Raw genomic sequence first — 25,528 nt, 5'->3', positions numbered from 1 at the left:
AGTACTGTAATTCAAATTGCACAGAAGTATCAGAACATGCTATTAACTTCTTTGGACTAAGAGCAAAAGAGTTCACTTTAAAATGCTGCATAGTTTGGAACAAGATAAATTTGGTAATGTTTGCATTTACATAGTAAACCTTATAATGGAATTTTAATGCTGCTTTCCATAAATGCTTTAACTGTATTATGATGAGAAATACAAAAATAAGAGGGAAAATAGGAGCAACTATCAGGTTGGAAAAGTCACCTTCTTTGAATTTCCATGTGCAAAAGCTGTAGGGGTATATTATTATTTATTTGGAAATATACTACTGTTTTGTAGGTGCAGAGGCAGCTACTGAATCTGAAGTAGTGGTACAATACGTAGTGTCACACACTCAAGTGGCACGATATGTAGTGTCACAGGCAGGAAAACCCACGAGTCTACAGGGTCTAGACACTTGCACTCTGGTCCCCAATGCCACCAGCAGAGAGGCTCCTCCACTGTCTGCATAAGTAATTCTCTGCATGGAACTCCTTCTCCTGGACCATGGGTTCTATTTATCCTACTATTCTACACTCTGATTAACTCCCTGATAGCTCAGCTGGTAAAGAATCTGCCAAACCAGTGCAGGAGGATGTGCACAGAGAACCATGAAACCATGGAGGCGGGACACTCTCTTTCAGTCCCTGGTAAACGGGGAGCCACTGCATGTACAAGTTTGAGAGGGGTCCCTATTGTTTTTCTGTTGTTGTTTTTTTTTCTTTAAAGTTAAAGTGAAAGTCGCTCAGTCATGTCCAACTCTTGAGAACCCACGGATTATACAGTCCATGGAATTCTCCAGGCCAGAATACAGGAGTGAGTAGACGTTCCCTTCCCCAGGGCATCTTCCCAACCCAAGGAACTGAACCCAGGTCTCTCTCACTGCAGGCGGACTCTCTACCAGCTGAGCCACAAGGGAAGCCCTTTATTTCATAAATAAACCAAGTGCTGGAAAATCTCCAGTTCTCCCTGTCAGCTTCCACACACTGCAACCCTTCAACTGGCAATCACTGGTGCTCACCATGCCCACCTGCTGTCTCCTCCCGGCCCCTGGCTGCCAACAAAGTAGCCAGAACCACACAGAAGCTTAGGATGGGGGAGCCCCCACCCTAACTCACAGCAAAAAACCTAACTCAGCAGTAAAGAATCTGCCTGCAATGCAGGAGACAAGGGTTCAAACCCTGAGTCAGGAAGATCTCCTGGAGTAGGAAATGGCAACCCACTCCAGTATTCTTGTCTAGGAAATCCCATGGACAAAAGAGCCTAGAGGGCTACAGTCCATGTGGTTGCAAAGAGTCAGTCAGGGCAGAGCATGCAAGCGTGGTCTTACTAGGCTGCAGTGATGGTCTGACGACATCAAGGCAATAAATGTACACTGATTCCCAAAAACCTGCTGTCTTTAATGACTGGTTGTATATTTGCTCGTTAACCCATATCACACTGAGGCATTTTCTCTCCAATGCTGCAAATTCTACCATTACAAACATATGTACTTTAAATTCCAAATGGGTTAATAGTTCTCTTGAGAGCAACATGTCCAATGTCTTAGGTTGACTTTAAACTGAATCTCCATCACATGCAAACCTTATTCCTCATTGAGAATTTTTATAACATACTTTCAGTAAATGAATAAATCACATTTATGCCATATACAAAACCTCAACATTCTCCAATAAACCTTTCAGCAGTCAAGATCTTATAATAGAAGGTTTGCTACCTTATCCCAAAAAGCAGTGAAATCTTCAACATTCACGATCATTTTACCATCTGATGGCAGTTGAGAGTGGAGCTGTGTTATCTCATCAAGTAACAGGAAGTTCTACAGAAGAAGGAAACACACAGATCAGATTATTTAAACTGTAGGAACAAATAAACAAGAAGAATTGCTTCCTTGGAATCTGCAATTAAAAAAATTTATGCAGCCTACATACTGCTATGCCAACTGTACGTAATGTGTAGTTTACCCTAGAACAAACTAGATAATATATACAATATTATATACTATTATAATAACATACAATGAAGTATATGTATATATATACACACATATATACACATTATTATAATAATATATAATAAACTATATTATATATACACACACACATATTATTATAATAACATACAATAAACTATATTACATTGTCAGGAAGCATTTAACAGGAGGCTTCCTGTGTTGTGTTTTGGATCTGTCAGGGATTCGCTGCTCCTTACTACCTCCTTAATATTCAGGATTTAAGAGGAGAGGCAAGCCTCTCCAGGGGGCTGAAGAATCCAGGCATTTCCTTCATTAGTTTTTCTATACAGTGATAAATACCCTCTTCCTTCTTGTGAACCATGCGGTAAAAATGATTGTTTACAACTCTCTCTCTAATATGGATCGCCTATGTTTTGTAAGTCTGGAATTTTAATCTTTATCTTTGCTGAGAGTAACTACCTTGTAAGACAGTATATATGCCCACACCATGTTGATTAAAACACCTTTGTTCCATCAGAGCTCTGGTCCCTGTGTCTGTCTTTCTCTCCCTCTCTTTTTCAAGCTGATCCCTTGGAGCACAGAGGCCCTCTGAGTTCACTTTCCTGCCCTGGCTTCTAAGACCGTCTCGAGAAGGTACTCTGCATCTTCACTCCATCGAGAGGGCGCGTGAGAGCAAGTCCCATGTCAGGGGCTTTATTGGCTTTCTGCGTAAACCAAGGAATGTCAGCCTCTTTCTCTCCCCTTTACTTTCATATCGGTCGACTCCAGACCACCAGGTTCTGGTCCATTAAAGGCCCGCAACATTATATATACCTATGGAACTTGTTCAGGGGAGGATTGTAACCCCCCACTCAAATAATATCAAAAGGTCTTAAACCCCAAATACTTCAAAACACGACTTTATTTGGAAATAGAGTTGTTGCAGATGTAATCAATTAAGGTGAGCTCACAGTGGATAGGGTGCGTACTAGACCCAGTAAGATTGGTGTCCTTATAAGAAGAGAGACATGGAGACAGAAAATAACCATGTGGTTATGGAGACAGAGGCTGGAGTGATGGCGGTCACAAGTCAAGGAGCTCCAAGGTTTGCCTGCAAACTCCAAAGCCAACAGAGGAGAGGAAATGAGTTACCCTTGTAGGATTCCGGGGGATCCTGACTCTGCTGACACCTTGATTTCAGACTTTTAGGTTTCAAGGCTGTGAAACAACATAATTCTGTGGCTTTAAACCACCAAGTTTGGGGTACTTTTTATGGCGGCCCAAGGAAATCCATACAGAGACTTAAAAGGACTCTTGCATGAGAGAAAAACAAGCAACTTCGGTAATTGTAAGCAAATTTTAAGCAGAATGGATGGGTAATTCTAAGACTAAGAGGCAAACCGAATCCACACCAACACAGATGGCAACTGACAACACGTGAGGACGTTTGAGAAACAGACCACCACATGAGCAGGGACCTTCTCTGCTAAACATCACAAACAGCCTTCAAGTCCTTGACATCCTCATCTATCATGCCACGAAGCTACAAATGTGTTTGCACCTTCTCAAAAGAAGAACTGGGAAAAACAACATAAAAACCTGTTTCTGTGCAGGAAAAGGAAGAAGAGATCCCTGCATCTCTCCAGAGACCAGCTGGTGGGAGTCACAATCCACTTGTTCCCTCCTCCTCTCATCCAGGCTCACGGAGAACCTGGACACAGGGCACGGATACTCCTCCCCCCCATGAGCCCATGTCCAGCAGGAGGAAGGATGGACGGACGGTGGGCTGAGCAGGCCTCTGTAGACTCTCAACCACCACAGGCTGAGTTCTCTCTCCACACCACCTCTCCCATCATCAGCCATGTACCAGCTCTTGCCTGTTCTGACACAGCTTCTCTCTCTGCCAATTCTCCATTCCTCTTGAAACAACATAATGTAAGCATCTCACTCACTATTCATTAATTTCAAATACTGATATATATTTTTCCTTTTGCTTCTTTCCCCAGCCCTCCCCACCACCACTGACCCTACCTCAACACAACTCCCTCTTGATCTCTTTACAGCATGACTGAACGTGTCCACCACACTTAAATACCCACAATGTCCCACCAGCACCTAAGTCCACAGTCCCCAAGTGGTCTCTGCCTAGACGCCCTGAGTACTAATCTCATCCATCCTTCCAGCCCATCTCAAATGCTAATCCTCCTGGGAACCTGCTCAGAACACTTGAGGCTGCCACCATCCTCCCCACCTTTAATCTCCAAAGGGATAGTAAATCATATAGAGAGGAGATACTATGCCTTCATGCACTTACACTGTCCACCTTCAACTAAGACTGAGCCCTGCACAAAGTCAGCCCATCATGGGCATTAGCTAAAGGAAGAGGCTGTACCATGTAGTGGCTGCACGGATTTGACTGTTCACTGACTGCAGGGCTACAGCCTTACACAGTTTGAGTTCACATAGCAACAAGCAAAAGGTTGTACATGTATATTATCCAACTTGTCTAGACAGAAATTAAAATTTTAGCTTAAGCGTGTTACCAAAAAACTCAATATTCAGTGTGTGTACTGTCAACTAGAAATTCCTCACTTTCAAAAAAACTGACTTAAAAAAAGGAAAAATTATGCCTCAATTGAAGAATTAAATTTATTGAGCATTTGCCCACAAATAATAGGTCTGAGTGGGAAAGACAGTATAATCTTCCAGAGGTTAAATGAGATTCCAACACATGACCAGCTTGAAAAGGAGCCAAAAGTGCTGGCTGCATTTTTTTTTCCCCAGGGCTCAGGTTGATGAAAAAGCTGGAATTAAATGCCCATTAGAGCCATGAAGTGCAGACCCAGAACAGGTCATGCAGGAAAGTATCGTCAGAACTGCAGCCAAAAAGACTGACTTCCCAGTGGCTACAAAGGGAAAATCTACACAGCTTTCTGAAAAATATTAACCTCTGAGACACATTTCATTGGATGTAAAAGACACTGAAGACTTTTGGTACTTTTAAGTTAAGACAAGATATTTATAATCCTATTGCAGTGGCACAATACCAAGGCCTTCAGTCCCCTTTTATTACTAAGAGAAAAATAAAGGGACCACTGCACCTGCTCCAAGGTGGGCAGGGTTGGTGGGTTTCCTCCCTACGGCTCCCAGACATGACCTGAGTGGAAATCCTGGGAGATGACCTCCCAGGCTACAGAGTACCAGCCTGCAGGAGGCACTGGGGCAGCAGGACTCAATACCACACCTTGTTCTAAACTCTACATGGCCACCATGCCTCCAGTCCATCTGTGGTCAAACCCTGCCCAGGTCTGACCACTTGGGTCAGTAAACTCAGCTGACCTTTTCTTCCACTCCTGTTGCCCTCTTGATCTTCTAATTGGGCATGAACATATCCAAGTGAGAGACAAGGAAGAGAAGGAACCAAGTTCTTGTTCTTCTCCTTCCAGGTGACTTGCCAGCCCTAAAACTTTGAACACTCCCAGGGAGTCAGCATCACTCTACCTGACATGATGCTGGGCAGTGCGGGGCTGGGCAGTATGGGGCTGGGCAGTGCGGAGCTGGCCATGCATATAGATGGAAGCCCTAGATCAGGGTGAACGGAGGTGCTGGGAGAGTGTCACAGGGCTGCTGGAGGTTTAGCAGCATTTACTTAAATCAAGGACAGAGAAGAAGGTGACCCAGGGGGCTCAACAGAGTGAGCCAAGAGATTCCACCATTCCACATGCCAGAAGGTATGAACAAGGTACTGTTAACAGTGGTTTTAAAAAAAAAGAAATCAGGCTTTGGGCAGAATCCTAGTTCTGTCATTTGAAAGCTGCGTGAGGATGGGTGAGCTATTTTATCTGTTACACAGGAACTTTGTTTCCTTATCTGTAAAGTAGGGATACTAATGTTTATCTCATTCAATTGCCGTCAAGATAAAATCAGATGATGTGTACAGGGTTTAAGAGATCCTGGACCACACAGGGAGCCCTGGCGGCAACGATAACAAAACCACAGCAACACAACACACATGTGAAGCTTCTATCTGGACAGGTCACCGTGTCACTGAGAACATTACTATGGTCCAAATCCATTTCTAAATGTTCTGCTTCAAGATGTGAAAGCAGAAGGAAATTTGATTGAACTGCATGGACCATTCCTTAACAGTGTTGCTAGAAACCCCATCAGAAAGAAAGATAAACTCAGAGGACCAGAACTGACCTCATATGGCTGATTTGTTTAGGTGCAATGGTTTTTTATACTACAGAAACTTCATAAAGTATCTCAGCTTTTATGGCAAGACCAAAACATAAAATCAAAACCACAGCCAAACCTAATTTCACTAGAGATCTATTACTGGCCAACCGTCACTGTGGAAACATGGGAACAAAACAAATTAAATCTTTTATAAAGCCCAAACACTTAAGTTCATGCCCAGGCTGCCTCACAGAGCCAATTCATCTTCATTTTTGACTGATTCATAAAAACACAAATCCTTAAATATCTACAGGGTCTTATCTTGGTGATGGAAATTATTCATCTCTGGCAATTTAAAGACACTTTTTAAAAAGAGAACAGGACAGATTGTGGGTATGTTGGAATCACAAGTTTGAAAGGAAGAGGGCAACTAGAGAGGATTAAGCAGCAACAGAAAAAGGGCAGAGACAAAGAGGCAAATCAAAAGGGGAAGCTCAGAAATCAAGTGAAACATCTATGGAGGAAAGAATCTGTTTTTGATACAAAGAACTAAATGAATCTGAGGCCACTCTTTCTGCCCAAGAAACAGGGACCTCTCAGCAAGTTCCTCCTCTCCCGGACCAGAGAGGAATCCAATTCATGCCAGGACTGAGCACAGTCACTACCTAGTCATTCAAGGCAGCACAAGAGATGCAATCTGTTTGCTCCTCCTACTTTCAAACAACTTAATCATCCTGCGTCATCAAGAGCCTGTACCCCTGCGACTCATACTACCACCTATAAGTGGGCAGGAATCATATGATATTTACAATGTACTCTAAATGGCAACCCACTCCAGTACTCTTGCCTGGAGAATTCCATGGACAGAGGAGACTGGAGGGCTGCTGTCCATGGGGTCGCAAAGAGTCGGACACAACTAAAGCGACTTATCATGCATGCATGCGCTGGAAAAGGAAATGGCAACCCACTCCAGTACTCTTGCCTGGAGAATCCCAGGGACAGAGGAGTCTCGTGGGCTGCTGTCCATGGGGTCACACAGAGTTGGACATGACTGAAGCAACTTAGCGGCAGCAGCAGCTGTATCAGAAGGCAGGGGAGTACTGAGACATTTTGGAATGACTGCCAGCCTTGGCACTAAACCTCAGCTAACTGGAACACATTTACACCAAACAAAAAGAGGCAAAAAAAAAAAAAGACACAAAATCCACCTACAACATAATAAAGTTATGTGTCAGCAAACCTTGATTCTTCGGATGCTGACGAATGCCTCTGACACCTTCTCGACAGCCGAAGGGAAGAAGAGGGTGACTGTCAACCGCACAGCCCCGTACAGCGACACCGCCACAAACACACGGCTGGCTGTGATCACGTTGCCAAGGAGGACGTAGGTGGTGAAGGTGACGAAAACGATGATTTTGCTCGCAACAAAAAATGATGCCAAATTCATTCCTCTAAGGTAGGAACTTCTCAGAATCTTGGAAATTTCCTTCCTGGGAAAAAAAGTGTAGGAAATAGGTTTTAAAAGAAGCATCCACATCCAAGACATGAATTCAGTGCCCTGTGTGAGTGGTCCCTTTCTAGGGAGTGGACACAGATTAAGATAATCCATCTCTCACATCCCGGAGACACTGCATACCCAGGGGCTCTGCCTGAGACAAGGACCACATGCTTCATCACTACTTCACTCTTCCAACTAAATGGAGTCACTTTTAAACACTTTGGGTCAGTTAGACAAGGTTTGAACTTCCATTCAACCAGCATTTGTAACAAGTCCTGGGCTGAGTTCTTCACTGAAGACAAAAAGACAGAGCCCGTCCCCACCAGGAGCTCATGAAATCAGAGGAAAGAGAATAAGCAACCCCAAAACTGAGAGACACCAAGGCAACAGATAGAGGCAGGGAGCAGAGAAACAAAGAGCAAAGGCGTGTTAACTCGGAGCAGTGGCATCAGGGCAGGTCACAGGGACGAGGAACTTGAGAACATGAGCTGGAGTCAGTCGGGGCTGGCGGAGGCCAGAGAAGAAGGAAGATGAGAGTGTATCCCCAGCAGAGGGAGGAGTGCTCACAAAGGTGCAAAGGTAGAGGTGATGGGAGCAGCCAGGGAACTCTAAGCACACTGTGCTGGAGTACAAACACTCATCAGAGGCGTAAAGGAAAGATGGAAAAAAAATTCTATAAACAAAGCAAAGCATAAAAAAATGTTTTTATGGCTCTGTTTGGAATAATACTGATTCATTGGAGAAGGAAATGGCAATCCACTCAGTTGCCTGGAAAATCCCATGGACAGAGGAGCTTGGTAAGCTATAGTTCATGGGGTCGCAAAGAGTCAGACACGACTGAGCGACTTCAATTTTCATGGCTAATTCATGTTGAGGCTTAACAGAAAACAGCAAAATTCTGTAAAGCAATTATCCTTCAATAAAAAAAAAATTTATTAAAGAAAAAAAATACTGATTCATAAAATCTGGCCTGATACATGTACACTCAACCTCTATAATCTCCCCATTTGTGCTGTATAAGTTATAGTTTCAGTTTAAATATCATTTTAAATGCTAACATCTTAAATCATTGCTCATTTGGGATATACAGTATTAAGAAATATTATTTAATTTCTATAAGAAGCATATATACCTATTCCTTTACTCAAATGACACCTCTCCTATTCAACTTAACCTTCCTGCCACATGTAATAAAGCTGAACTAAAGAGTATTTAAGCTCACCTTAATCTGAAAACTTGGTAAGACTTCTAAACCACTCAGTAAATATGAAATAAACCAGAAAATACATGTATGTACAAAAACTTACCTTCTCAAATTGGTGATAAGGTCTGCAAAAGACTTTTCCCAAGCGTACATTTTTATTATTCTGATGCCAGTTATGACTTCATTCATGGTCCTGATCCTGGTGTCTGTGAAGGCTGCGGTCTTACTCCTAAGAGGACAGACATGAGAGACGAGCCTTAGTGACCACAGCAAGAATTTCCTTACCGACAGCAGCAAGGGCACAGCCAAGCACCAGGGATCAAATGATTCCCTACAGCTCTCCTAAGCTGACAACACAGGCAGGTCCTACTCAAAGTACAGACGGAGGAAGACTTCAATTAGGGAGTCAACCATTCAGCCCACTTCAAGAAGTAACCTGGAGAACTTCACAGTATTGGCTAAGGAAGACCTGAAATGAGTCAGATACAAACCACCTGCCCAAGGAGGTCGTGGTTGGGTAGAGAAGTCAGAAAGACACCCAAATCTAACAGGAAGACAGTGTCGGTGATGTAATAAAATAGGAGTAAAGTGCTGGGGAGCAGAAAAGATGGGGTTGTTAAAATGGCACTGGGAAAGGACAACAAGAAAAGCTTCAGGGACCTGGTAGCATTAGAACAGGGCCTTGAAGGATGAGGAACAGCTTTCCACAGCAAAAGTAGGAAATGAAATTCCAAGGAGAGAAAAACACCACGTGAAAATGTATACACACAAAAAAACTTAAACTGGCTTCAAATAGCACAGGATCTCCATCACCTGACTACGTGGACAATGACCCACCTCAAAGCTCTAATTTATCACCATTAGGCCCTTTATCACCAGTCTCTTTTCTATCACAAACGCTGCTGGGACTGTGGTACTTTACAAAGTCATATTTAAGATTGATCTCGCTCTTTGGGTGCTTATAGCATTGTATTAAAAACAAGATACATACAACGTATACACACCTGAAAATGGCTCTAACACAAGCATAACAAAAATATATGCATCTGGAACTGGGCCTCTAAGGTTATTACTATTTAATAAAGTTTAAATAACATCATTTAAGGTACATTCTGCTGAAGGACACTCCACTTATTCAGGTTTGGTGCCTGGAGGAGCCAGCAAACGACTCCAAGCAGATGGTCGATGTTAATCAATTACACATTAGCAATTTTTTAAACCAGTGTCTGTCTTACCGGAGTGAAGAAAACAACTTCCCGATGCAGCTTTGCAAAGGCAGAAGAATAATGAGAACCGCCATCCCAGCAAGACATGATATTCCTATTTCCATCCAGAGCAGGGCGGTCACTACGATAGCCTGCAGTGGCCCTGCCCACAGAAAGTGCAAGAATATCGTTACCTTAAAAGAAAAAGACAAAGCCTTCTTAGGACTATACAAAAACAAAACCTATAAGGACACAATTTAAAACAATCTCCTGTCAAAGAACAGATGGGGACTGAAACAGAAATGATCGCAGTGGGTTTTAAGCCTGCTAAAGCAGAAATCTAAGCATCTGCCCGAGATGCTGCTGTTCCAGGGCAGCACAAGATTAGCTGCAGGAATGTCCTGGAAGAAGCTGACTGGCAGCCCCTGGAAGATTTTAATTTTGTCTACCCCAGAGGTGACCTCGAGGTTTCCCCAAACCCTGTCCACTTCAGAATTCAGTCCTTGTGTCCCCTCCAGCTGCCTGGCACCCCAGGAAAGTCTATTTCCCCCACACTCTCCAGTAATCATTTGTGTATGTTCCTCCCTAACAGGCTGTGGCTTCTCCAGGGCAAAAACTAAATCTTATGCATCCCTGAAACTGAGTAGGGGCCTCTGTTCATGTTTGATGAATGAATAACTGAAAGAGAAGTGTCTAATGCAATACAGATTTGACTAGAAGCTACAATGCCCTGGGTAATGTGATCTATTCATAAAGCGTAAAAAAAGATTGCAATGGGACAGTGGAGAGTAGGTTGCCTCTGGCTAGGGACCACCCAGTTGGCATTACTCCTCACAGGCTCCCTATGCAGCAGGCACTGAACAGGGCACAGGGGAAAGAACAACCCCTGCCCACCAGGCCTTCATCACCTTGAAAGGAGGAACACAGTTCAGGCAGCAAACTGACATCATGTGCCAAGAAGGGCCATGGCAGAAGGACCCCTAACCAAGGGGGACACTAAACAAGCTGGGCAAGAACTCTGCTGCCAGTCTATTACTGAAGCATGTTGTACACAATGTCAGAAAAACAAACTTCTCATCTACAGAGCAATACACATGACTACATCTAAGTTGCACACAGAGGAAATGAGCTAGATAAAGAGAACACTTGTCTTACGTCCTCAACAGAACCCTGTGCCTAGAACCCGGCATCCCAATAAGCTGAACGCAGTGAGAAGGATGGAAAATGGAAGAGGATCCCTTGCGCAGCTTACCTGATCAAACTTGTTCACGTCATTGGACAGCAGGTTGACTATCTGGCCTGTGGTGGTCCTCCCCATGGCCGAGTTACTCAGGCGAAGGGCCTGAAATGAAAGAGATACAGAATTGGATTTCTGTGGTGATACCAAGTCACTCCTGGAACGTAACACAACAGAGCACGTTTTGATGGGGTCTTGAGCTATGTCAGGTTGAGGAGTGTGACCCCTGACAGCGGGGTTCTAGGGACCCACGTTTGTCCTTCAACCCCTCAATGTGGCGACCGCCATCTCCACAAGGACAGCAAACAGACAGAAACAATGCCCCCAACCCTGTCTTGTTTTTGTTCTTGTTTGGATGAATTTGGACATGGGCAATATCTAAACAGATATATTAAAAGGTTCCTATTTACTTTTTAAAGGCAATTTTACATACAAATAAATGATAATTTTTCATGCAGAAAACACATATTTTGAAGAAGTAGATATTTGATGCCTAAACTAAAAGAAGGCAGAACTGCACACCAATTCTGACTTTAAACTGATCATCAAAGGGAAAAACAAAAAAATCCACCTAATGGGAATCAATGGACCAAAGGGCTAGTTTTGGAACAAAAGTTAACATGAAGCAATTATAACACTGCAGCCAACACAGAAATCAAGAATCGGTCACAAGAGAATCACTGAGATGCTACACAGGATAGAAAAAAACAGAACATGATGCGACAGTAGTATTATTAACAACGAAGACATGACTTACAAGCAAATCTGCCCAGATTTATGCTTCCAACCATGAATGAATAATGGGTATTGGACTTGCCCGCCACTGCAAAACTATGAAGCTGGACAAAATATACGAAGCACCTGTTTTCAGGCATTGAAAGACCAGCAGTGCAGGACTGTGACCCCCGGGAAGAAGTGTGCCCTGTGATTGGCTTGTTTTCTCCCTGGGGGTATATTGTGCCCAAGCAGAGTTCAAGTGTCACTGAACTGAAGTGGAAGAAATGGATGTTGTAAGTTGTAGAAACAGCTGTAATTTGGGTAGGAAGAGCAGAGGTTAAATCCAGAACATCTTGTGGGGATTCCCCAAGGGGCTTTGCCCGAACTTCACTGTATGTGAACAGAGGCAGACTCCACGGGGCCTCGATGAGGTCACTCAGTGCCAGGAGACAGCAGATTCTACCCAACGACAAGAAAGAGATCTTCCTAATAAACAGCTCAGACATCCACATCAGCTGTCAGGAACAACATGACTTACAAAAAATAACTGCCCCAGACAGACTAACAGAACCGATCTAACAGGAATTCCGTATCAGAACAAAACTCGATATCATCTAATCCAAGGCTTGTTGTTTTTTAGTCACTCCGCTGTGCCCGACTCTTTGCGACCCTGTGGACTATAGTCCACCAGGCTCCTCTGTCCATGGGATTTTCCAGGCCCACCAAATAAAACTTAATTCTCAACTCCTAGGTACCGTTTTTTCTTCAGTCCACACACTGCTGCCCATTAATTATAGAAAATTAATCTTCAGTTCTAAAAAAGTATGTGCATGCGTGCTCAGTTGCATCAGTCGTGTCTGACTCTTTGCAACCCTATGGACTGTAGCCTGTCAGGCTCCTCTTTCCAAGGAATTCTCCAGGCAAGAATACTGATGTGTGTTGCCATTCGCTCCTCCAGGGGTCTTTCCAACCCAGGGATCGAACCCACGTCTATAGGTTATAGTAAAAACAGTTCACATCCACTTTAGAGAAAACAACATACAAACTAATGCTATTATTTTAGCTCTATATTTACTTAACATGTTACAAGGGGCTATTATCGATATTTGGTTAAATTTGTTTTCCTTGCGGAAGCAAAATAGTTCTACCATGAGAACAATAAAAGGCAAACCAACTGGAACAAATCTGCTCTATAAGTCAGACCCTAAATTAGTAAAGTTAATTAATAAGTTATTAACTTTTAATAAATCAAGAACTTCTAAATATTGATTAACAATTATAAAAGCCTACCAATTTTTTTAAGAGACAAAGGATATGTATAGGAAAAGAAACATAGAATGTTAATGAAAATCTGCTAATAATCAAATATACTCAAAATATGACATCCAAGTTTGGCAGCGGTGTAGGAACATTTCATTTCACCAAAGAGAATATATGCAGTTAACTCTCGAAGGAAACCTGGCATATCAAAAGTTCTGCAATGCACACACCCTGAGAAATTAAGGATGTCTTGAAAGGTTTGGCTTTAATCAGGTTCATGTGCACTGCTATTTGTTAATATATAAATCTGGAAACGATCTAAATGTCAAATTACTAAAAATTAGGAAACAATCTAAATATCTAATTACTGATTATTCTAGAATCCACATGGCCATTAAGAACAATACTATGAATTGTGGAGTATTCATTCCATCGAAGCAGGGATCTATTTATGGGGAGGTGGAGGATAGGGAGTAGAGAAATTACATATGGGACAATTAAGAGAACTCTATGATGAAAGGGACAATTAAGAGAACTCTATGATGAAAGTGAAAGAGGAGAGTGAAAAGGTTGGTTTTCTGAAAACATTCAGAAAACTAAAATCATGGCATCCGGTCCCATCACTTCATGGCAAATACATGGGGAAACAGTGGAAACAGTGGCTGCCTTTATTTTTCTGGGCTCCAAAATCACTGCAGATGGTGACTGCAGCCGTGAAATTAAAAGATGCTTACTTCTTGGAAGGAAAGTTATGACCAGCCTAGACAGCATGAAAAGCAGAGACATTACTTTGTCAACAAAGGTCCGTCTAGTCAAGGCTATGGTTTTTCCAGTGGTCATGTATGGATGTGAGACTTGGACTGTGAAGAAATCTGAGCGCCTAAGAATTGATGCTTTTGAACTGTGGTGTTGGAGAAGACTCTTGAGTCCCTTGGACTGCAAGGAGATCCAACCAATCCATCCTAAAGGAGATCAGTCCTGGGTGTTCATTGGTAGGACTGATGTTGAAACTGAAACTCTAATATTTTGGCCACCTGATGGGAAGAGCTGACTCATTTGAAAAGACCCTGATGCTGGGAAAGATTGAAGGTGGGAGAAGCGGACGACAGAGGATGAGTTGGTTGGATGGCATCACCGACTCAATAGACATGGGTTTGGGGGGACTCCGACAGTTGGTGATGGACAGGGAGGCCTGGTGTGCTGACGTTCATGGAGTCACAAAGAGTCGGACACGACTGAGTGACTGAACTGAACTGATAATCCAGGCCAAAACATAAATTTTGTTCGACTTTTAAAAAAAATAGTTTAAGAACTATTAGTCATTCCATTTGAAAAATAAACGTCTCCTTTCTCAACTATTTTGAATCAGATGTGAAACTCCATAACCCATATATGGACACACAAATATCACCATCAAAGAGCAGAGGGGAAAAGAATGTTCTTTGCACATGAATTGAGTTTTCCAGACTAGTGAAAACTACTAACCCTTTAAGAATCCAATGTTCATTTGAACAGCATCTTCCCCCAAACTCTGCTGCAGTTGGCCTTTAAAACCAAAGATGAGAACTCAGTTCACCATTTTAATGCTGCACTCTCCTCATCACCAGCAAGACTTTTTTCCAGTGCCAATGACCCTCAGTGCATAGAAGCGCTTCTGTCCCACGGAATGCTCCAAATGGCCAGGCTTTTTGGGTTTTTCTTACATTATATCTTTTCCCCTGCCATCAGGTTATCCCTTCAACTGACTAGCTCACCATTACCTACTGCTATTGCTAAACTAGGTTCTGGCATCATAATATCATAAGTGAATCAGAGTAGCAGACCCCAGCAAGAACCTAAAGGACTCAGAATAGAAAGCAGACTCAGACTCTGGTCACTTATTTTGCATTTGGCTTATTTCCTGGTTCATGGCCCTGCCCCCTAGAATTGAGCATGTCAGATAATGGGAATTATTCCAACAGGTAACTAGGTTGAGCGTGTATTTAGCTCACCTGAAACAGAATACTGCTGTATTTTTCCCAGAGTGTTGCCTAGCGTTGCTGTCATACCTGCTTTCATGACTGCATAATCTAAAGCCATTCATCTCTGCTTTTGAGGGGAGGACGCAGAAACTGCCTAATATCTTCCACCAGCATGACCATAATGGGTGACTATTAAACTAATGAGACTGCCATAAAACTAATCACATTGCCTCTATGGTTGTGTAGATAAAGAAAAAAACTCACTGCAGGACATAAAAAACAAAGTCAATACAAGATCAACCACCTGCTGTTCTCTGATCTGACAACTCCACTGCCTTTTTCTTGTTACTGGCCTGATTTTCCATGGCTGGCATGCAAACCAGCACAACCTACTCAGCTCTCTACAAGCTTTGAAGGATGTGGCAATTAGCTCCTGCAAGTACCTTTAGCTTTCGTCGAAATCCACAGCACCTCCTGGAGGCACCAGAACGCCACGTATACAGAGCTGACAAGTGAGCCTCTGAGCATGAGAACCAAAATGTGGACTCCAAGCAACCCAGGCTCTCCCGGTGGCTCAAAAAGTAATCCTGCAATTCCATCCCAGAGCTGGGAAGATCCCCTGGTAGAAGGGAATGGCAACTCACTCCAGTATTCCTGCCTGGAAAATCCCAGGGACAGAGGAGCCTGGAGGGCTACAGTCCATGGGGTTGCAAAGAGTCAGACACAACTGGGCAACTAACACTTAAAGTAAAGTGCCACTGGTGGGTGGAAGCCACTGATACCACCCTGAGGTCAGGCTAAGGATCTGAACCCCTCAGGAGGAGTTTCTGCATATTCTCAGACCTCATCCTCTCAAAGGGCTTTGAGTCACTGAGATGATACCCTGGGAACTCCCCTGCCCCCTGCCTGGGATCAGGGAACTTTTATGGCAATCGGGCAAAGCTCACACCTGGACACACCCCTCCTAGAGCTACAAAATACAAAGAAACTATATGGGACTAAAAACAACTGTGCTCATATGCAGTTGGGGCAAATTCTGGACCAAAAGATACAAAAAAGACAAAAAGAACCAACTGCCATTTCTAAAGAGCTGGGACCTAAACCAAAGGTGTGGCAAAAACAATGCGCCCCTCCCCCGCACTCAATACCACAAAGGGATTTGCAAACCACCTAAGGGGTTTCCAGTGGTCATGTATGGATGCTAGACTGTATGGATGCTTGGACTGTGAAGAAAGCTGAGTGCCGAAGAATTGATGCTTTTGAACTGTGGTGTTGGAAAAGACTCTTGAGAGTCCCTTGGACTGCAAGAAGATCCAACCAGTCCATTCTGAAGGAGATCAGCCCTGGGATTTCTTTGGAAGGAATGATGCTAAAGCTGAAACTCCAGGACTCTGGCCACCTCATGCAATGAGTTGACTCATTGGAGAAGACTGATGCTGGGAGGTATTGGGGGCAGGAGGAGAAGGGGACGACAGAGGATAAGATGGCTGGATGGCATCACGGACTCGATGGACTTGAGTCTGAGTGAACTCTGGGAGTTGGTGATGGACAGGGAGGCCTGGCGTGCTGCGATTCATGGGGTCGCAAAAAGTCAGACACGACTGAGCGACTGAACTGAACTGAATGAAACTACCCCTCCAGCCTGATCCCTGACCCACCACAACCCTCATCCCATATAAGGAATGAACTTGCCCTCCTCACTTGGGGAGGGAACAAGAGAACCTGTTTTACCTCCTACAACCAGTGCAGGAGCCCCAGTACAACCTTTCCTGAATTTCTTTTGGGGCCTCTAGGCAATTTCTCTTTCCTTGGGGAAGACCAAGAACCCTGGTCGGGATCAAGGTGAGCTAGGGCAACAGAAAAGAGGAAAACCACAGAAAGGGTGGAAAACTCCACAATGAAGAGAGAGGAGATCCAAGAACATGCATAAATATACATTTAGGGCTCAGCAAGCGAAGACAGTCTTAATGAGAATACAAATCAACCATGACCCCAAAGGGAGGAAGGGGAGATGTCTATCAACATTTTCCTTTAATGAATCATGTTTCCCTACACCTAAAAATTAATAATCTATCTTCTCAAATGGAATGTTCAGTAGTAAGAATTTATACGTGGGGCCATATACTGTCTTTTACAGCAACTAAACTGAGAACCATTTTTCCGATTATTTTGTTGTTAGTATGTGTCCTTCCAGATCAAAAGAATAGAAGGGGAAAACAACATACCCACTCTAAGCTCACTGAGAGTAAATCATTTCACTGAGAATTTGTCAAAATCGTAGTATTTTATAAGGGTTTTTCCTTTTTCCTAATGTTTTCTACGTAGCAAAGTGTTGAATTTGATTGAGGAAAAGCAATAAACCTCAAGTAATCAATGGTGCTCACTTTTATAATGTCACAGAACTAGTTGCATTACCCTTCCCTTGGAAGCTGTCAGAAGATGAAATCTGTGCAGCAGAAAAGAAAAACAAAATGACAAAAGTAGGAGATGCTCCCTACATAATGTTTTCAATATACAGTTTTACAACCAAACATACTGAGAGCAGCGATGCCTCAACTTCTCTTACCGATGCAGATGAAAGAATTAGGATAAAAATGCACAGAGCCAAGAGCACAAGGTGCTCCCAGAAAGCCATCTTTACACACTCTTTACCCAGTTCCATGTCCCTAAAACTCACCTTCTCCCACTCACTGGAGTGGAGCATATAAAATACCAGATGGTATCCAGAGCTGTAAATTCCCAGAGGTCACAAGCAAAGAAAACGGCCTGGTTAGTTCAGCTAATGAGTCCCAGAGGGAGGAGTAAGCAGGGGATCAAGGCTTCAAAACAGAACCAAGGCAGAGCTGATTGCTCCGAAAGGCACCCGGAGAGGATGCCAGTCTCTCTGAAATGCCTTCCTTTTCCTCCATAACTAACTCAAAGTCATCACCACAGCTGAGGGCTGGGATGAACAGTAAATTGTTTCCAATGAATACTGAGTACATGTATGTCCTCTACCCTTTCAAAAAAAGCTAATCTAGCTTTGAGGACAAAGTGATAAGCCACCCATCCAAGGACGATTCTACATATGTGAGGTTCCTCGAACAGACGTATACACTCAGATAGAAAGTAAAATGGAAAGCTGCCACTCACGAGGCAAAGACCTGATGATGCTTGGTGGTGATGCCTGCACAACAGCATGAATGGACTTAACACCACTGACTCAATTGTAGACTTGAAAACGGCAAACCTAGTCAATTTTATGTTTTGACTGTTTGAAACAATTTAAAGAACAATGACCTTTGAAGACCAAAATGAAAATAACCACCAATCAAAAACTGCAAACGCAGTGAAATATTTTGAAGAATGAAGGAGACATGAAACACAGGTAGACAAAAAGATTAGAATGTTTAAAAACAGGTATGAGTCATGATTGCAGCACAAACCCGAGGGAAAGGAGAAAGAATATACATGCTGTTTGTTCCCTTTCCAGGGAGACACCACATCTCCGACCTGGTCTGCTGGTCCCTTCACCATTCTCCAGTACAGTTTCCTAAACTTTCTCCATGATTAAGAATCCCTGGGGCACAGATTAAACAAATACAGATTTCCAGGCCCCTTCTTTAAAAAAATGCTAAGGGAGGGACTTCCCTGGTCCAGCGGCTAAGACTCCATGCTCCCAATGCAGGGGGCCTGGGTTCAATCCCTGGTCAGGGAACTAAGAGCCCATACACCATAAGATGCAGGCTGCAGGGAGAAGGAGTAGGCGGGCTATATGGAAGTGTAGCAGGGAAACTTACATTACCGTATGTAAAGGTAACAAATAGGAATTTGCTTTGTGACTTGGGGGAACTCAAAGATAAAGGGATGGGATAGGGAGGGAGGTGGGAGGGATGTCCAAGTGGGAGGTGCATTGCTAAGTCTCTTCAGTTGTGTCTGACTGTAGACTGCCAGGCTCCTTCTTCCATGGAATTTTCCAGGCAAGGATACTGGAGTGGGTTGCCATTTCCTTCTCCAGGGGAATCTTCCCATCCAAGGGATCAAACTTGGGTCTCCCACACTGCAGGCAAACTCTTTACCGTCTGAGCCACCAGGGAAGCCTGAGATTTAGAAACCCACCTCTTAAAACAGAGATACTCTAGTCTCGTCTTGGGAAAGACAATAGCTCAGTTGGTAAAGAATCTACCTGCAATGCAGAAGACCCCAGTTCAATTCCTGGGTCGGGAAGATCTGCTGGAGAAGGGATAGGCTAGCCACTCCAGTATTCCTGGGCTTCCCTAGTGGCTCAGGTGGTAAAGAATCTGCGGAAGACCTGAGTTCCCTGGGTTGGGAAGATCCCCTGGAGAAAGGAAAGACTACCCATCTAGTATTCTAGCCTGGAGAATTCCATGGACTGTACATGACTGAGCAACTTTGACTTTGACTTTCAAAGCCTAAGAGGGCTTCCCTGATGGTTCAGATAGTGAAGAATCTGCCTACAATGAAGGGAGATGCAGGAGGCCTGGGTTTGATCCCTGTGTAGAGAAGCTCCCCACCTGGAATAGGAAATGGCACCCACTCCAGTATTCTTGTCTGGAGAATCCCATGGACAGAGGAGCCGGGCCAGCTACAGCCCACAGGGTTGCCAACCATCAGACACAGCTGAGTACACGCAGCACAGCACATACCCCAAACTTAGGCGTTTAGTTACATTAACTTTTGATGGAAGGGTATAGGAATTTTGTTGTTGCTGAGGAATTTTTGAAAGAAAGCAGGGATTAGCAATTAGCTTTCCAGACTGGGTACCTAGTAAAAACCTATTACACACAGCCCACCTCAGGGGTACACATATTGCCACTATGGGACGGGCACAGCTCAAGTGGAACAGTGCGCTACCAAACTCGGTCTCCCAAACAACTGCAACAAAATAAATGCCGTCTGAAGGTACCTGTGGCATACGCAGCCAAGAAAAACACATGGATCAAAAAGACATTCCATGTAAGGCCATGAACACAAACATCTTTCACCCTAGGACTAACAAACACAGTGAGTCCATTACTATGTGTTGCTGGATAAAGACTGGAAAAGAATCTACAAAAATGATGCCTGCCATTACAGGATGGTGGTATTTGGGGTATTTCCTCCCAAATTTTGGAGTAATGGTGAGCAAACCAGCAATGCTTACGAAACAGCCGAAGTTTCAGGGCAGACTGCCTTTGTGGATTCCTATCAGAACTAGGATTTCCTAACCAACACTTTTCTCCCCTTCTATAATAAACCCCTGCGAGCTGAATCCTTCCTTTTCTCCATCTCTGATGAATACTGTAATGCATTAAAAGGTCCACAACTAATTCATGTTGCTATTTTGTCTAACATGTACTGTACTACATCAATTCACATGAGGTGAAATAAGACATTATTCTTTTCTTTCAATGACCCACCACTCTCACTAAACTCTTCACTCCATGGGCAAAATAGTAAGAATGAAATGAAGGAATGAATAGCCAGATGTGATGTCCTTTCCAATCATTTTTTCAGCTGACTCACAACTTCACATGTACCCACACACAACAGCCTTCCATTGTATTTTCCTAAATCACTACTCTGATCATTTACTACCTTAATCAAAATTTCCAAGGGTTCCCCTTTACCAGCTCAGTAACTCCAACAGCCTTCAGCTCATGATCAAGACTCTGGTCCCACTGTTCCTTTCTAGATGTATGTTGGAGCCTCCTGCTATGCCAACTGTGCTTCTACAATTCCCTGAATGAATCATTTTGGCTTTCTACTGAAATACTGCTCCATGCATGGACTGGCCCCCTGCAGGCATACACACTGACACAGAATAACAGACATGCGCACATCGCTCCACCCATTGAAGGGGTCCTCTCCTAAATCATTAAGTCTGTACACTTGTCTACCACTTAACACCCATATTTCTATTTCATCTAATTGTAGGTATTCTAGCCTTCTGGGACTGACTGCCAGTAATCAAGATGACAGGAATGTGTGAACACTAGCTAAATGCCAAGCACTACGTTAAATGCTTTACAAAGACTGGCTCATTTAATCCTCTCTACAACCATAAGAGTTGGGTACTATTACAAATGAGAAAATGTAGGCTCAGAGCAGTTAGCCTCAGGCTAATGTCTACAAAGAGGAAAACTGTGGTTCAAAGAAAAGCACTCAAACTTGTTGTGTGTATGACCCTCCACCCTCCTATACTGAATACATGACTCTGTTAACAGGTCCTCTGCAAAATCAGTGCTCACAAAAACCTCATGAAGCATATGTTCTCTCCTTCAGTGTTTAAACTCAGGACACTGAGGCTCTGAGAAGTGGATTCCACGCACTCACAGTTCAGCAGACAGCGAAATCAAGACTGGATCTCGGGTCTGACTGCACTCAGAGTCTACGCTCCCAGTCTCTCTCCTATCTGACCTGCCACACTGTCGTCTAGCAAGTACTTGTGCACCTGATTCAAGAACCTCATCACTCAGTGCACGGGAGATTCCCAGCTTAGAATCTGAGCCACGAGATAACTACAAAATGGCCACCATCCTTCAGGTTTATAGCTGCAATTTCAAAAGGGCATCTGCACCGAGAAATGTTAAACATCTAATGCACATGCTACTGCAATGTATTAGAAGATCTTGGTTATAAGATACAAGAAAGAAACTAAGCTAAAAATGCATTTGAGGCCTATCACTATCACCTGGTACCTTTTAAAACTCCCCCATGCCAAAAACAAAACAAAACACCGCTATCCCAGTGGTTAAGACTCCATGATTAACTAAGATCCCACAGTTCATGTGGCCAGAAATAAATAAAATCCACCCACCTCCCCAAGCCATTAAAATGGATTTCTGCAGAGAGGGCTCGGGTATCAGTGTTTTTAAATTATCATGAATCTTAGTGCAGCAGTTTGGGAACCATGGAGCTAAGTCTTCCCTTCCAGTTTGCACTGCACCCCACATAGCAGGTAGTTACCAGATGGTAGGCAGTATACAATTGACACCCTTTATTCTCAAGCAACAGAAACATCCTTTGAACAAAGCGGTTTAAACCAAACAGCCTCTCCTTCGTTAACCTGCTTTGCTCAATCTCCTGCCACCAGAAAAGTAAATCTTTACCCAAAGGCTCCTTGATGAGATTAACTCTTCACAAAATGCGATTTTATATCAGAAATAAAGGGGGAAAATATTTTTAAAAACTGCTAAACAGTGCAAGAAACATTACTAGCATATTCTAATTTTGTCTGGAAGTTAGAAAATACCATTAGAAGATAAAATCCAAACAAGGTATGAGATGCTATAAGAGAGTCATTGTATTTTCATAAATACCACACTGTCTCACTTGAACAATACTCAACATCCTGGTCTCTTAGAAATATAACTGCAAACTCGTAAAAAAGACATTAGATTGACCATAAGAAATCGCTGTTTCATAATCCAAATCAGTTGAATATCTGTCATTCCACATGTAAAATAAACATTAGTCATTCAGTCGAGTACAACTCTTGGTGACCCCATGGACTGTAGGCTGCCAAGCTCCACTGTCCATGGAATTCTCCAAGCAAGAATACTGGAGTGAGTTCCCATACCTTTCTCCAGGGGATTTTCCCAACCCAGGGATCAAACCCAGGTCTCCTGCATTACAGGCAAATTCTTTACTGTCTGAGCCACCAGGGAAGCCCCCAAGTCCAGGCCAAATTTAAAGCAATATAGTGTCTATATTGAAACAGAATTGTTTGAAATAAAAGACAAAAAGTTCTGGAACTATGAACACGATATCACGTGGCTGATTCAGCAACAAAACTTTCTATTATGTTCTTTCCACAATCCAAGGAGCAAACTCAGAGAGAGGAAAACAGGAAGGGTGGATGAAGAGGGAGGTGCTGCAGGGGGTGAACCTTCCCTTCTCATACTTAGCACACTCGGTACACAGATTGTTTTTAAAGTCAGGCTTCATTTATCCAGAGGAGTTTGTAAGTTTGACCACTCCCAGCACCCTGAAAGAGCACCTACTTCCTTCCAGTTCAGGCTCCAGGAGAAAGGATGCCTGCTGTCCTGATCACTGATCTTAAAACATAACTGAAATGAAGAAATGTCTGCAAAAGAGATGGGAAATGATCCGGAGAAGGAAAGGGTCTTAAGAGACAGGATTAAAGGAAAGAGAAAGAGTCCTTCACTGAGACAGATGATGGTTACCTGAAACCATGAAATAGAAATGGTGTGGATACAAGGAGCATGTAAGTCCCCCCAAATTACAAACTTCTGAAACTAGAACTACACTGCTTAGATGACAACTGAAAACGGATGTAAGGTAAGTACGAATATTTCTTTAAGCAGGATGCTCATGTATAGAAACAACCTCCCTGAGTTGTACCGTATGAATATCAGCAGTCATGCTCTATGGTCACTACAAAGGTGAATTAGGGCTTTGTTGGTGGATCAGCGGTCAAGAATCCACCTGTCAATGCAGAAGATTTCGATCCGTGGGTCAGGAAGAGCCCCTGGAGAAAGAAATGACAACCCACTGCAGTATTCTTGCCTGGGAAATCACACAGACAGAGGAGCCTGGTGGGCTACAGTCCACAGGGTCACAAAGAGTTGGACAGGACTTAGAGAGTAAACAACAACAAGAACCTAAGTGAATACTAATTGTTCCTAAGGGAACTACAGGGCTAGGGTTCTGCCAGCCTTTTGTAAAAACATCTTCATCAACTGCTCCACACTTAGATGACCTTCTTTTGTGTTATCTTTCTATTTCACCTTATTTAATTGCCATTGGTAATTCACAAACACTGGCCTCACACAAACACAGCCAGCAGCACCAGAACACTACCTGAACCAAGCTCACCAACACACATATTTCCCCGTGGGACACATCACAGTCCTCTGCTTAGGAACACCAGACAACACTTCAGCACTCTTAAGCTGCAAACTCCCCCGAAAAGAACAAAAATATGAGAAGCAAGGCACCAAGCAGACCACGAAGACGCCATCTGTTCCACAGTATGAAAGCAGAAATACATTCCACCCCACTGGGAATATGCACGTCAGATGACAAGAAATTTAAGGGACTGTATCAACATGGGCAGAAGACCAGCAAAGTATCCCAATTTTTAAAATGATTTTTAGAATTATAAGTAAATTTTAGAATGATTTTTAGAATGACATATAAATGATAGGGAGTAGGCAAATTTCCAAATACAGAATATATGAATATTCAAGAATACTTTTGTTTTTCAAATGCTATGTCAAGTACCCCCACGGACTGTACCCCTAGGACTACAGCCTGCCAGGCTTCTCTGTCCATGGGATTTCCCAGGCAAGAATACTGGAGTGGGTTGTCATTTCTTCTTCAGGGAATCTTCCCTACCCAGGAACTGAACCCGTCCTGCACTGGCAGGTGGGTTCTTTACAATGGAGCCAGCAGGAAAGCCCTCCAGATCTACAACCAACGATAAAGGGAAATTGGGATGTTTGCAGGGAATCAAGTCATCTTAGAAGCTGAAACAACGAATGACGAATCTCTCCTGCAAACCACCCTTTGGGTAACAAACACTAAAGAGAATTAGGATGAGATATCAGTCACATTAAGAATTCTGGTAAACTGATCAGATTCTGCAGGTAAATCTGCCCTGGGTAACAGGCAGCAGAGAACACTCAGTGACCTCCCTGACTATCTGCTCTGGCTTTACCTGGCACTGGAAGCAAACCATCCCATTATCAGGACTCATTGTGGGAAAGCATGCTTCTTAAAATCTCTGTGCCATAGGATAAGACCATCCTGATTAGTGACACTGTCATGCTGCCTGTCCCAGGTCTGGACATCCATAGCATTGAGGCAAGAAGACAAGGACAGGACTGGCAAACGGAAGACACATTGTCACTACTGACTTGGGCTGGACAACTATCTTCAATGCAGGCTCAGCTTGCTTTAAGTTTTCATCTTGCCCCATTCCAGATCCATCTCCCACGCTCTAAGCTTGGGGAGTTATTACCCTTTGAGATTTGAAGCTGGGGGAGTACTCCTTCTGTGTTCCAACCATAAACAGACAGGAATTAAGACAATGGTCTCACTGTAAAGGTGATAAGTGACTCATGCTGGGAATATCACCAGGGACTCCTGGCGATTTTCTAAAATGAGACAGTATAAGGTTTAAACCCTATTCATTTAATCAATATGCTGAGCACATCATGAGAAACACTTGGCTGGATGAGTTACAAGCTGGAATCAAGATAGGAGGGAGAAACATCAACAACCTTAGCCATGCAGATGATACCACTGTAATGGCAGAAAGTGAAGAGGAAGTAAAGAACCTC

General features: G+C 43.3%; 1 protein-coding gene across 1 annotated transcript in view; it reads right to left on the bottom strand.

Moving 5' to 3' along the window:
* The window catches only part of ABCC4 (ATP binding cassette subfamily C member 4), a 188,448-nt gene that overhangs the window by 112,498 nt on the left and 50,422 nt on the right, over positions 1-25,528 (bottom strand). Inside the window, 5 exon segments of the mRNA XM_018056447.1 lie at positions 1,742-1,843; positions 7,398-7,647; positions 8,963-9,088; positions 10,095-10,258; positions 11,317-11,406. Coding sequence (XP_017911936.1) covers positions 1,742-1,843; positions 7,398-7,647; positions 8,963-9,088; positions 10,095-10,258; positions 11,317-11,406 — 732 coding nt within the window.

The sequence above is a fragment of the Capra hircus genome, chromosome 12, assembly GCF_001704415.2.
Source record: "Capra hircus breed San Clemente chromosome 12, ASM170441v1, whole genome shotgun sequence".
In the NCBI taxonomy this organism is placed as follows: Eukaryota; Metazoa; Chordata; class Mammalia; order Artiodactyla; family Bovidae; genus Capra; species Capra hircus.
The sequence above is the reverse complement of the archived record's forward strand: the minus strand, read 5'-3'. Positions and strand labels throughout refer to the sequence as shown.